The sequence below is a fragment of the Colletotrichum scovillei genome (assembly GCF_011075155.1).
Source record: "Colletotrichum scovillei strain TJNH1 chromosome Unknown Contig00005, whole genome shotgun sequence".
Classification (NCBI taxonomy): domain Eukaryota; kingdom Fungi; phylum Ascomycota; class Sordariomycetes; order Glomerellales; family Glomerellaceae; genus Colletotrichum; species Colletotrichum scovillei.
This window is the reverse complement of record NW_023336263.1, coordinates 1,653,053-1,666,718: the sequence shown is the minus strand read 5'-3', so window position 1 is coordinate 1,666,718 and position 13,666 is coordinate 1,653,053. Positions and strand designations below refer to the sequence as shown.

The 13,666-nt window shown below is 54.4% G+C and overlaps 3 protein-coding genes across 3 annotated transcripts; 2 read left to right on the top strand and 1 right to left on the bottom strand.

Moving 5' to 3' along the window:
• Positions 1-5,163: 5,163 nt before the first annotated feature.
• HER10_EVM0005603 (mitochondrial 2-oxoglutarate/malate carrier protein) lies at positions 5,164-8,608 on the top strand. Its single transcript, XM_035482989.1, has 2 exons — positions 5,164-8,105; positions 8,185-8,608. Exons 1-2 carry the CDS (start codon positions 7,162-7,164, stop codon positions 8,231-8,233), a joined length of 993 nt encoding a protein of 330 aa, XP_035333990.1. The 5' UTR covers positions 5,164-7,161; the 3' UTR covers positions 8,234-8,608.
• A 445-nt stretch (positions 8,609-9,053) lies between these two features.
• On the bottom strand, positions 9,054-12,198 carry HER10_EVM0010878 (uncharacterized protein). Its single transcript, XM_035480324.1, has one exon. The coding sequence runs from the start codon at positions 11,435-11,437 to the stop codon at positions 9,557-9,559; it is 1,881 nt and encodes a 626-aa protein (XP_035334375.1). The 5' UTR covers positions 11,438-12,198; the 3' UTR covers positions 9,054-9,556.
• Positions 12,199-12,512: 314 nt separating this feature from the next.
• Positions 12,513-13,500, top strand: HER10_EVM0008647 (uncharacterized protein; the record flags this gene model as incomplete). Its single annotated transcript, XM_035478162.1, has 3 exons — positions 12,513-12,566; positions 12,627-13,362; positions 13,415-13,500. The coding sequence occupies 3 exons, from the start codon at positions 12,513-12,515 to the stop codon at positions 13,498-13,500; spliced, it is 876 nt and encodes a 291-aa protein (XP_035334211.1).
• Positions 13,501-13,666: the final 166 nt, after the last annotated feature.

The following is a 13,666-nucleotide window of genomic DNA, read 5'->3' as shown; positions in this document are numbered from 1 at the left end:
ATGGCCACTATCGGGCGCAATGAAGATGTTGAGCAGCCTCTTATGAGCCGGAGAAGTCTTTCCTCGTTCACTCTACGAGCCGCTTCTGTCGGATCGCATCATCGGCGTCGTCAAGACCTGTTATCTCGTCGCAGAATCGTGGACGAACAGCGTTGTACGCGCCATCAGAGTCGAAGACGGTTGACAGCGAGGTCCACGACACATGGGGACATGGTAGCGTGGTGAGATCTGGTTCCCATTACGGCGGGGAAACGAGCGAGTTCGAGGTGAGATGAGGTGCTATAGGTGCTCGTCAGCTGCAATTCTGGAGTCTACTGCTAGTTCGCGATAACATCCCAGGCGCCCTCTCTCCAAGTTTTGGTCACCTGAACGTGATGCGTGCAGATCTAAGAAATAGACTGCCTACTGCGGTTATAAAAGGAGTTCCCCCGTGTGATGTGTATGTAATTCGCTAGTGTTATTACATACATTGTGTTGAACCTCGCCAAATAGCCCTCGCTTGCGTTTCCAAGAGAGCGACGTGGCACCATGGGAGATCAAGGACAATATCTACACAAAGCATGCGAGTGTCCAAGATAATTAAGTGCTCTCCCAGACATTGTGAACGACAGCGCCATGCTGTACCTCCTCGTTTGGGTTCCAAGTTCTATGAATTCCGACTTACGGACTATAGTTTTATCTGGTGCTTGGGATACCTCGGCGGGTCCTTGAGACTTGCTCAGCACCGTCCGTGTAATAACAAACATTGTGAGGCCGGCGCCTCCAATAGTGAAGGTACGTTACTAACATCTAATTACACCATTATCGAGACAGCATGGTGGTGTGGGTGATGATGCGATGCCTGGCACTCCAAAATCATCAAATACGGAACATCACTAATGTGCAGCAATTCGGAAATTCTCAGACTAGAGTAGTAAAGTCAAGTAGGCAGTGTCAAAGATATGATGTAATGAAGGCGCAAATCGACCTTGGCCATCAAATGTTGTCATAAGGTCTAATCGACACTTTACAGCCAAGTTGCCGTCAAAGGGGGGGGGGGGTGGGGGGGATACCTCAACATCAGCATGACCCATCCCGGGCTGCCTCCCTACCAAATAGCCAGCCGCAAGAAGCGATGGCATCACAACATAGCCGAGCCATGAACCGCTGGATGATGAGGCTCGGGCTAGGCTATGGTCTATTCATGTTTGAGGCCCTCCACGCTCCTTTCCGGGGGAGCCCATTCCGGGTCTGGAAAAGCCTGCATCTCTCAAAAGCCTGGATCGCGGCCGGGCTGTAGAGTCTCAAGCCGAGATGATGAGGATGAGCGAGGGTTTTCGGCTTAAGGATATGAAATGTGCGGGAGCGGCCGGGTTGTGACGGGGGTGGGGTCAATCGATTGGATGAGATTGAGAGATTGTGAGCACCACGGTGACTGGTCTAGATAGAACAGCAAACAAGGTAGAAGACGAAGTCCATGTTGGGTGTTATTGGTGATGCCTGATCTGGCCCGCCAGTGTGTCATCCCACGTTTACAAGAAGATGATTTACCAGGAGGCTGGTTGACGATACTGCGACTCTGCTAGTCCATGAATATGAGCTCTGTGGTAACCGAGCTGAAGTGCCATCCCGGCTTCTCAGGGTCGAGTAGCCGGAATACGGAAGATCTCTTTTGGGACGCTTCGTGCTATCGGTTTACGGGTACGTAGTGCGGCTCATCAAATATGCAAGTTCAATCTTGTCAAACCAGGGGTCCGAGACAGATTGTGTAGTGTATGATGTACGAATAGACAAGCAAGCGGTCAGCAGCATCGGAACCACGCCCGGTGGATGGGGTCATATCGTGCATCCCCATTCCACTTCTTCTTGGGACGGACAAGCGTCATCCCGCGGGATGGAGGGGCCGCGCATGGAAGTGAGCGCTAGGATGTTTGCTCGGTTGGGAAGACGGGGCGGTACCTGAGGTTCCTGACATTTCCGCCCTAGGGAATAGAAGGCCGAGGTGCATATTCCATGTTATTTGCTTGGTTCCTGTTTGGAAGAAGCAGATTGACTCATTGAGAGAGATGCCGTTTGGCGTTTCCGGACCGGGGATGGTGAGCTCGGATTCCCTCGGGACGAATTTCCGGCAAATGGATGGATCGTGGAGTTGCTGGTATTAACGAGCAGAGAGGAACTGCGAGTAGAGAGAAAGAGAGCAAGGGATCGGTGGTTTTTCCACCAGTGCCGTGGCGGGTTACCGAGCTTTCGGGAATAACAGCCAAGTGGCGCACGGGCGTTTGCTTGCCAAATTAGACCCTAGGAAGGCCAAGGATACACAAGTGAGAATGTGAAGCTATCTCGCTCGCGTCTTCGCTTTTACGGCGAAAATGTTGAAGACGCCGATATGAGCCAAGAAAGAGAGGCTTTTGCGGTGTTTTCTTCCAATCAATGAAATCCGATTCGTGTCTGTTCGGAGGGGGATCTTCCCTAATGTCTTGAACCGCGACTTTCCGTTGCGGCATCGGCACATTTCGTTCAAACTTGTTGGCCAGCTATAGCCGAATTATCGTGGACGGACAGGATAGAGTTTGGAGGTTCTGCCAGATTGCAAGGGATGGCTGGCCCAAGGCGTTGGTATGGCTGCGTCGTCCGTATCTTCCAGCGGTTGAGAGGGCCGAGGGTGGCTCGCCGTTGGGGACCAAATTGGATGGATGCTGCAGGGCTGCGGTAGCTCAACAGCTTCACATGTCTTCTGCTTGAGCTCGAGCTCGAACATGGAAATGTGGGAGATGATACGGGAATAAGGTCTTTGGGGTGGAAGCAGCTTATCAGAGTTAGCACTAGTAGCGGTAGTCCGTACGCTGACAGTCTGACTGCCCGAGAGACAATAAGCCCAATATCTTGAGCGAGCTCAATGGTTCCCAATTCCAACAAGATGCCTCTCGGTAAGACATGGCGGGCTGAAGGGGAGCCGGTGTGGCCCCAACGGACGGATCCAACGAGGCGCATGGCATTTTGACGTCGTTTCGGTGAGGCAAGGTGAGTCGAGGGCAAGTGGCAGAGGTGTGAAACCAATCATGTTGCTCTGCCAAGCTGTGACGAAATAAGACGACCCGAGTGGATAGTATGGTGCATGAGATACGGGGGCAGCATAGAGGCTATTCGAGCCCAGCCAGTCTTGAGAGCTGGAATTAAAATCATTCGCGGGAGTCGGGACAGCTCTCGTCCCACGAGAATCCTGGCGCCAAGTGCGCTTGTTTGGCAAGCACAGGGGAGCGAAACTAGTTAGCTACGTCACCCCATTGGCATCTGTCTGTGGGAAGGAGCCCAAGTTTGATGCTCTGCTTCCTCTCCAGCTTCCACTCCGGGGGGAGAAGTATAAGGCAAGAAAAACTGATTTGGTGATACGAAGGAAATCATGGCTATTGCCTTACGGGATGAGAGCGTGACTGCTTCCAAGTTGTCCAAGGTTTTGCCGGTTAGGTACACTACCTAGGTAGGTGAGGTACCTGTGGTGAAGCTGCCCTGGCCTGGAGGTCATCAAGTGACCCAAGCACAAGCTCTTATCGATACCGAGCACGTGTATGATTACATAAGCGTATCAACTGGGTCTCTTCGCCCATGGAGCGTATCATGGTCCGTGCATACCGACTACCCCGCATTCCTGCAGCAGGTGGCAGCGAACAGTTCGCAGGCCAGTCCCAGACGAGAACAGCGCTCTCTGCAAATTCGTCCCATCTGCCAGACGTCTTCTTACAGTCTTCCCTATGCTCTTTTTTGAATTCATAGCTCGATGCGATGGCGAGTGACCTTTACCCCAACTTTGATCAAGTACCTCGACCAAATGCAACGGCTTCATCGGCATCGTCGGGGCTTTCTCGTCTGGCCTCGGGAGGACGAAGGGAAAGCCAAATGAGCAGCCAAGGAGCAAGGGAGCTGGTCGCTTCTTGTTTGGGTGCGATACCAAACATAGGGAACGGTATCAACACACAAGAAGGCAATGAAATGCATGGCAATCCATCCAATTTTAAGACCATCTGCTTTGGTTCTTCCACCGCTTCTCATTCTCCCGCAGGAGCAATCAAACGCCTCGGCCACCACGCGCTACATTATTTGCACGCCATCTATCAGCCATCCATCTCTTCTTCATCCGCGGTGTTTCCCTTGTCCGTGTTGACGCGGAGCAATCCAAGCCATCTTGAAAGGCAACCAGCCTTCTCTATCACGGTTCGAGTACCTAACTACTCGAACATAGCTGCTACTGCCCCAATTCACCTCAGTCACACTGGCAAACCCCCGCCAGCCTAACAGCCCGAGGTCAGCCAACGATCGACACCCGTTTCATTACTGTCGTGCCGTCATCCAAGCCCAGGCGAAGCCAGGCACCGTCTCACCCGGTCTCTACCGCTAATAGGTATCACTCCAAGCAAGCAAGGCAAGGCATGTCACAACTCGCAGAAAGACAGATACGGTCCAAGAAGACTCGACTGCGTAAGGGGTTGCATTCTCCCACGGCGCAAACATAGCCGCCGCCTACCTTGAGCACCTCGCTGTCGCAGTCATTCGTTCCGCTCCAATCTGCTCAGATTGTCAGGAGATTTCCTCTCCTGATGGCGCCCACGGTGACGTTTCCAATGTCGGACATGTCAATGTTCCCCTCAACACCAAACATCCACCGATGTGCATGTCGTCCTGATTACCTCCATTCAGATTGCCCAGCTTTCAATTTACTGCAGCCCAAGGCAGTTCGAAGGATGTTCCCGAGATTCGAGCGATTCCCCAGGTATCCATCCATTCCACCCTGTAACCTGTCCCATCCCATCCATCCATCCAGCTCTCTAGCACTCTAGGTACGACTACACGGTACTTGGACAAGAACGGGCCAGCCACGCCCCCCCCCCCCCTCATTGCCTCCGACACGTTGATGGATGAGGTGTGCCGAAACCATTCAACCCCGCATCCGGACGGCACCAGACAGACGCGACAGACAATGCGCCTGGCTTCGCAACCACGGCCTCTTGGTGAAATCCCCAACTCCTCATTGGCGCGTTACCTCCCCAAGCCAGGGACAACGCCGCTTGGATGGGAGGGTGGGAAGCTTTGAGTCGTAGCCTACCTCTCGTCTCTAGAGCTTGAGGAGGGGGGCTGGCATGTCTCGCTGTCTCTGCTGGCTAATACCTCGTAGTCCAATGGTCGACTGACCGACCGACCGACTGTGACCCTGTGTGTGTGAACTGGCATACCGACAATGCCTTCCATGTACTGGGTAGAGAGGTACTTGTCTGGTCATCAACACCAAGTATCTCTCTCCTCCATGCCGTCTCGGACACCAGGATCAGCCAAGGTAAGTGGCACAAGGCATGTGTCTCTCTCATAAATATATCGACACCATAGCCTCGACTCCGCACGAGATGCTCACCTCTCACACCATCCATACTTTTTTGTCTGTTCCGTACCAAAGTACTGCACTCATCGCTCTCGTCCACCCGTCCCTCTTGAGACGTGAAAGCTACCTACGCAGTATACACATCTCGATCAAGTGGGAAGCCCCGGTCCTCCTCCAAACAACACACAGAAGCAAGGCTACTGCTGGAATCCATCAACGGCTTCCAATCCGCCTTCCTCTGCTAGCCCAACTGGGAGCAGCTACTGCCGAATGTTGATCGTCCCGAGAAGCACCTGACATCTTGAACCACCTAAGCTACCGTCAACTCCCGAAGGAAACTATCCATCCACGAGCAAAGAAGGAATTACTTGGACTCGTCTCTTCCTTACGGGCCACCGCATCTTCACAAGCTTTGTGACTACCTACCTACCTTACCGTCCACCTCTCTCTTGTTGAAACTTGCTTATTTGCTTGCTCGTCCGACTCGTCTTTCTCTCGACCTTCACCCTCTCCTCTCCGACCCCAAAGCAAGCCATAAACCCAACCCCGCCTTCCTCTCCTCTCACTACTTCAGTATTTCCCCAACGCCAGCACGCGACCTCGAATCAAACATTAGTCTTCGTGCAGAGTCATTGCGACGCTTATTCAACACTCTTATACCCTATATCGACTGCAAAACGTCAAACCATTAGCTGTACGATAACCATCCTATCCAACAAGACATCTCATCTCTTGGTAAGTCGAAACGTTCGAGCCAACGTCGGTCTTCTCTCAATGTGTCTCGAAAGCTTTCATTGGGGACGCGAGGCGTTCAACAAGGGCGTTTGAGCTAATCCCGTCTCTCTTCTCTCTCATTCCCCTCAACCCCACCCCCGCTGCGGCTTTGCTCTTTGCAGACGACCCGGCATTCTTCTACCAATCTACCCTACCTGGCTCTGCATAGTGTGCAAGTCCGAGACCTTTGTACATCTCCAGCTCGAAGCTCTAGTAGCTCCAGCTCCAGCTCCAGCCCAAGCCGGCACCTTTCACTTACGATCCACCTCATTCCGCCTTACACCAAACCCACCTTGCCTTGCGTCTTACTCTCCTCCGTCTCCCCTCCTTCACTGGTCCAAGTCATCTCCGGCCTAGTGCGGAACACCCTTCTCTTCCCACTCACCGTCATTGAACCTCCCTTCCACTTACATGGGAAGCGGAACACCTCAACCACGGCTGCATCCACCCGGAGCTACCCCCCGTCCCTATCTTTTCCGATGACATACCCCCGCCCCCACCGCCTCATCTTCCAGGCCGATGAGACCCGGGACCGTCACCTCGGTCACTGCTTCTAGTTCCGCCGGATGCCCAGCCCTTGTCTCGTTCTGCATCTACTCTACGCCGAAGCCTGCGCACTTGCACTACACCACTCATCTGCATACCCTGTCCAACGTGCGCCCGTTTCTGCATGTGGGACTTGCCATAGCCCAAATGTGGAATTGCGTCTTTGCGTCCCGTCTCATGCTTTTGTTGGACCCCCACCGGATCTGGTCCTCGTTCAAACTGACCGGGGGGTTGTCTTAACATTGGTATTTGACAGGCACGGAAGAACGAGGGAGCTCTCTCTCTCATACTATAAAGCTACCTGTGAAACCTCTTGGATCGAACGCTGGCTAACTAGTGTCCTCTCTTCTTCTCTTTGACAGCTTCTCTACCTCTCATCCTAGCTCTTCGACTGTCTACCCGAAGCAGCTATCATTCTCGACGACCTCTTCAACTTACACCGAGTTGAATACTAGAGTATACTGTGATTCAGTCCTACTCACACATCCACCATCATGAGCTCTTCATCCATCAAGCAGGCAGCTGAGGCCGCACGAACTCGCACCTCAGAAGTTCTGAAGGGAGACGGTGCCGCTGTCGCCAATGACTTCCTTCACACTCCTGTCATGAGGGCAGCGTTGCCCTTCATCAATGGCGGTATCAGCGGCATGGTAGCCACCTCTGTTATCCAGCCCGTCGACATGATTAAGGTCCGCATCCAGCTCGCTGGAGAGGGTGTTGCCGGAGGACCCAAGCCTACACCATTGTCAGTCACCCGGGAAATTCTTGCTAGCGGAAAGGCCCTCGACCTCTACACCGGTCTGTCGGCCGGTCTCCTGCGCCAAGCTGTCTACACAACGGCCCGCTTGGGCTTCTTTGACACCTTTATGGGCAAGCTCGGCCAACGCGCCAAAGAGCAAGGAAACGCCATTGGCTTCAAGGAACGTGCCACCGCAGGCCTCGCAGCCGGAGGTCTTGCCGCCATGATTGGAAATCCTGCCGACCTTGCCCTCATCCGCATGCAGAGTGACGGACTGAAGCCCCTTGCTGAGCGCAAGAACTACAAGAGTGTCATCGACGCTCTCTCAAGCATTGCAAAGTCTGAAGGTGTTGCCGCTCTCTGGGCCGGTGCCGCCCCCACGGTCGTCCGTGCTATGGCTCTCAACTTTGGTCAGCTCGCCTTCTTCAGCGAGGCCAAGGTGCAGCTCAAGCAGAATACGCAGCTGTCCTCTCAAGTTCAGACTCTTACCGCCAGCGCCATTGCCGGTTTCTTCGCCAGTTTCTTCTCTTTGCCCTTCGACTTCGTCAAGACCCGCCTTCAGAAGCAGTCCAAGGGACCCGATGGCAAGCTTCCGTACAAGTCAATGGCCGACTGCTTCGCCAAGGTGGCTAAGCAGGAGGGCGTTATGCGCTTCTACCGCGGTTTCGGTACTTACTACGTCCGCATTGCTCCCCATGCGTAAGTGGACCATCTCAACCCCGTGTGCCCGTGTTTTAGGTACCATGTTTGTGTGCTAACAATAGTGCGTTTCCAACAGAATGGTAACACTCATCGTTGCCGACTACCTTGGCTTCATCACCAAATAGACGCAGAACGAATAATACGAACGACACGAACGAGAGTCTCATTCAATCGCCGGCGCCCTCGAGGTCTCAGTCGTCTCGAATATTTCTTGTGGCTGGAGTGTAGCAGAGCATAGCCTCCCCTCCGAGCCATTTGGGCATCGCATTCTGATTAGTCATTCTTAATGACCCGGCGCTCTCGGTGTTATTGCAAGTCGGGTTTTCTTGGAGGTAAATAGTATTGCGTTTTGGGTTTATGTCAATGGTTTGGACAAGGAACGGAGACGAAAGAGAGGCATACAGACGTACATAGCCCCCGTCCACCCGTTGAAAGGGCATTGATGGGCGTATGACCCCCCACGCTATTTAGGGGACCGAATAAAGAAGAATTCAGCCATATCTGCGTGTCACTTAGTGAGTCTGCATGTGTGTGTGTGTGTATGTGTGTGTGCCTGCGCATGTGAAACCTTTTTCCTTTTTTTTCCTTTTTTTTTTTTTTAATTTTTTTTTAGAGCGGGTGGGGGGTTGAGTGCCAAAGACGGTGTTTGTGTGTTCCTCAACATTGTCTGTGTGAGCCAGTGGCATGCCTTTGGTGAGATTTTGGTCTGAGCGGATCAATCATTGGAGGCAGATATTTATCTAAGCTCACCTGTAGAGTGAGTCCCAGCAGAGAGGCTGAAGTGTGCAGAGCCAGTCTCCTTGGTCCACTTGGTTTCACCGAGCTCACCAGTTGAGGTGTGTGTGCGTGTATGTATGTCACATCTTTTATTATATCCATGTGGCTTTTCGCCCAACTCAACGCTCATGCAACGCTCATGTGTGGGATACAAGCCAACCATGTCCGGCCGTTGAAGGATGCATGTGAATCAAATACCCTTCCTAGAGTTCAATATGAACCCCATTGACAAATCCCTGAGGGGAACATTGGATGGTCTCTGAAAATCAAAAGCGTGCTGGAATTATTAAAAGTCTTTCTTTGTGTATGCCGCCATTTCCCATTTCGCCTGCCCTTGTTTATCTGCAAAGAAGAGCCAAACTAAAAACCTGGATATCAGAGACTGGATTGACAGTCAGCCAGCCAGCCACCTGATGCTTTTTCAAAAGAATCACCCCGGGCGGGCCATCCCATCACTGTAATCCTCCCGTCCATGTCCCGTCCAGGCCCGTTGAAGACCTCATTTGTAGTACGCCTTATCCGTTGTTAAAACACGCATCCTCCCTTCGCTTCGCTCCTGATCGTGACCCGGCTTGCTTATCAACGTTGGGTGTATGGTCACTTCGTCTCCTCCTCAGGGTTCACGAGTCAAGTGGAATGATATCTAGATCCACGTAGCCAGCCTGGTCAACCTACTCCTGGCTGGCACTGAGGTCCGGATTCTTCTCCCACAGGTTGCGGAGGATCGCCGTGATACCCTCGTCTTCCTCTCCACCCACAAGACTCGACCCGCTGAGGCCCTGGACGCCGTTTCCCTCGTGAAGGGCGCGACTGCTCTGATGATCGTCGCCGTCGGCCTCGTAGCTCGACCCAGCCCCGTTGGTCCGGATGGAATAAGCGCGCGGGGTGACGGGTCTCCGGGTGGAGCCATTACCGGAGCCGGTGCCGCCCGATGCCGCAGTCAGAGCCGCCTCATTCAGGCTCGAGTTACGCATATGCTGCCCTGCCGGCGTAACGCCCCCCCGTACCGACGCGGCCTTGCCGTTGCCATTGGCGGTCCCGTTGCGCGGTATCCGCTGCGTCTTGTTTGCGCGGTTCACCTGCGCGAGACGATCCAGCGAACGCACCACGGGGTTCTGAAAGCGGCGGACGCTGAGGTACTCCATCCCTGTCCGTTCCAGCTGCTTTGCGACGCGTGGGTCGCGGCTCGCGCCGCCGTCGTAGCCCGGCCCGCCAATGCCGACTAGGGGGCTCGCGCCCACTGCGCCCACGCCTCCTCCTACCGCCTGGCCTGGCTCGATGACGGAGCTGGCGCGCTGCAGATTGAGCTTCTGCTGCGTTCGCGACTTTTCAGCCGGCGGAGCGAAGCGCCTTCCTGACCGTGGCGCGAGCGCTGTACCGTCAGTGGTATCGCGGGTTTTGCGAGTTTCGAGAGCGCTGTCGCCGTCTTCATCGTCTGATAATGGCAGATCGCGGTGTCTTCCTTGGCGTCCGGACCCCGAGGACTGCGGTCGCCCTCGAGAGGGGTTTTCCTCAGACCGTAAGCTCGCCGGCCCAGGCGTTGGGAGCTGGTAGAAAGATCCTTCGCGCGCCGCGCCGGAGCTTCCTGCGTTGACGAACCTCGAAATAAGCTCGTCGCCGGCGCTACCCGGTAAGGTGCTGACGTTGTGCGAGTCGCCTAGGGTCGAGCCGCGGCCGATGGAGTCGGGGGATGAGGAGTGGCCCCGCCGTGAGACGGATACTGTGTCTGCCGTCATCTTGGGAGGTGCGCCGTGGGAAGGGGTGCGTTGGAGTAATCTCGAGGTCAGATAGGCCTTGTGCTGTACGGTCTCGCGGTCGGGTGTCGCTGGGACCAGGGGTGATGATTGTGCTGCGGGAGTTTCTGCTCTGGAGTTGTTCGCAGAGTTGCCGGCCGAGTTGCTGGCGGAGTTATTCGCGCTGCTGCTGCCGTCGTCAGGCTTCGCAGAGGCTTGTGTGCTGGCGAGCGATCCTCGTCTTGATAGGTATGGTGAAGCGGATGTGCTGGCGTCAACCCATTCGTCGTCTTGGCCGTCGTTCCCCAAGTCGAAATGTACCTGCGACTTTTGCGACTTGACCTTGTTCACGGCCGGATTCGAGCTAGTTCTCTTGAGTTTCTCCACCGACTTGATCTTTGCGGGCTTGTTGACTTCGCCGTGGGATTTGTTCCTCCGTAAGCTCGTCGCGGAGGCGGTTTTGCTGAGGTTCGCGGAGGAGCTGTCGCGGGAGAGTTTTGCTTCAGATTGGACTCGGCGATGGCCAGCTGCGGAGGCGCGATTTCGATCGGGCGAGGGGGATGCTTGTCGGCGGTGATTGTTTAGTTTTGAGGCCGTCGAGCCATGGTGTTTGTGTAGTGCTTTGGAGGAAGGAACGCGTGCATGCAGGCGACCGCCGCCAACAACGTGCTTTTGGGATTTCGAGCGGTGCTGATGATGGTGGTCTCGGTGAGCCTGGTCGCTGTTTGTCGAATCGCTCTCCTGATGATTGAGAGGAGGGCGCCTTGATTGGCTGGGCGCGGAAGATTCATCACCGTCTCTGTCTCTGTCTCGAACCATGGTTGCTTATTTGGCCCCCTGGGGGATACCGGTACTTGACGAATAGGTACTATGATGTGCCGTTGCAGCCAAGGTACAACAATGTCATGGGTGTCGACAGGTTTTTGGGGGTGGTAGCAAGGCTTGTTCTCTCTGATGCGCGGGTGCGGTGCGGTGCGGTGCGGTGCGGTACGTTGCGTGGGCGTTCGGAGGACCGACGGATTGCGGTGGTGGCTGCCCGCGTTGCTGTTTCAATGAGGTAATGCGTCGAAAACTACAGGGAGGGAGAGCACTGGAACTCTGGGAGAGCGCGGGCTGGACAAGGCGCGCCCAATTGGGGGCCGATTGCGGCGAGCAATTGCGCAGTAAAAGGGATGACAACTGGAGGTGAGAGTCGTATCGTAGTCGAGGTATAGTGGGAGTTCGGGTATCTGCGTTCTAGAGAAGAAGCTGCGAGGAGAAATGAGGAGTGTAAAATGAGAAAGAGAGTGAAGAAGAGGGAAAAGGGCCAGGTCGAAGTTCCCGTCCATTTGTCTAAGGTACCCTTTGGCTAAATTACCTTAGACAAGGTACCCGAGACCATGGGAGGCACCCACGATTCCCTCTCCACTGCTGGCTCCGGCGCCATTCAGGACCATTCTCGGCATGCCACGCCCGCTAACGTCCATCGTCAGCACCTGTGCGTGCTGCTTTGAGGTGCGCCTGGAACCGACTTCAACCGCTTCCCACCCCTGCATTCCACGATTCCTAAAAAAATCCCACTTTCGAGTCTGGGGGGGTGGCTGCACGAATCAGGCACTCGGTGATTGGCCAATATCGGGAATGACGATGCAGTTGGTTCACCCAGAATTCCCCATTATCTCCACGTGACTCTGCCGGATAAGCTTCTTTCCGCAAATGGACGCCATCCCCAGTTCGTCACAGATCAACCAGGCGCATGCTTCACCATCATTCTACCGACATCCGCATCATCCCAGCAATTCAACGCTGGAACAACTTTAGTCGGGACCGACTCTACTTTGAATATCTAAGTATCCTCCAATTCCTAAACCCGCACAGCCTCAACCCTCGAAAGACCGCTTCTGCAGCCGCCATCATGTCGGGCCAAATTGCAGCTTTGAAGGAGGATCGCCAACAGTATCAAGAGCAGGTACGCAACACCTCGACGTTCAGACATCATATATGTTCTTCGCTAACGTAACTTCCACAGCTCGATGTTGTTCTCGCCGGCCTTAAAGATGATCCCGAAAATGCTGAACTCAAGAATCTTCAGGCGGAGTTGAATGACATGATTTCCCTCCTAAACGAGTCTCTTGCTGAGCTGCAGCCGAAGCAGGCGCCCAAGCCCGTTCCTCAGAAAGCCCCCAGCCCGCCGGAGCCCGAGAAGTGGTCCAAGGAAAACCACCCAGCTTTCAAGAAGGCTGCACCCGCCCCCGAAGAGAAGGAGGAACCACCGGTCACGTACTCGGTGAATGACACTGTCATGGCGAAATGGGCATCGGGCGACAGAGGCTTCTATCCTGCGCGAATCACATCCATCACCGGCTCTTCAACAGATCCCGTCTATATTGTCAAGTTCAAGAGCTATGACAACACGGAAACGCTGCGAGCCAAGGACATCCGCCCCATGTCCAACAAACGCAAGGCTGACGGAGCACCAGCTCCCGCATCTAGCACCGCACAACAGACCGCACGTCCGCCGGGCCCCTCGAATGGTGTCGTTACATCCGCAGCAGCTAGCTTGTACCCGGAGCAACAAGCCAAGATTGAAGCAGAGAAGAATGCTGCCGATGGCGCCGCAAAGCCCCCCAAAGCCAAGAAGATCAAGGCCACGAAAGAATTGGAAAAGGGCAAATCCAAGTGGCAGGAGTTCAACTCAAAGTCCAAGTTTGGAAAGCACAAAAAGGACAGCATGTTCCGCACACCCGACGGCGTTGGCGGCCGAGGTACGTTGTATGCGCCGAACCAATACTGAGGATGATGCTGACACAATTACAGTTGGTTTCACAGGCTCTGGCCAAGCTATGCGGAAAGACACTGCTCGCAGTCGACACGTGTATCAACAAAACGATGAGCTCGACTAACTGCTGCTAGGGCGTAGGGATGCGGGAGGATCTTGAGGGAAGGAGGGTCAAGGCATTGGCGTTCATGGGTGATTTGGCACTCTCATTCTCTTCATGGTAAAGTGTCTTGTTTCCGCGTTACATAGGCTAACGGTTTGTACACATGTGTTTTACTCACTCCAGGTGG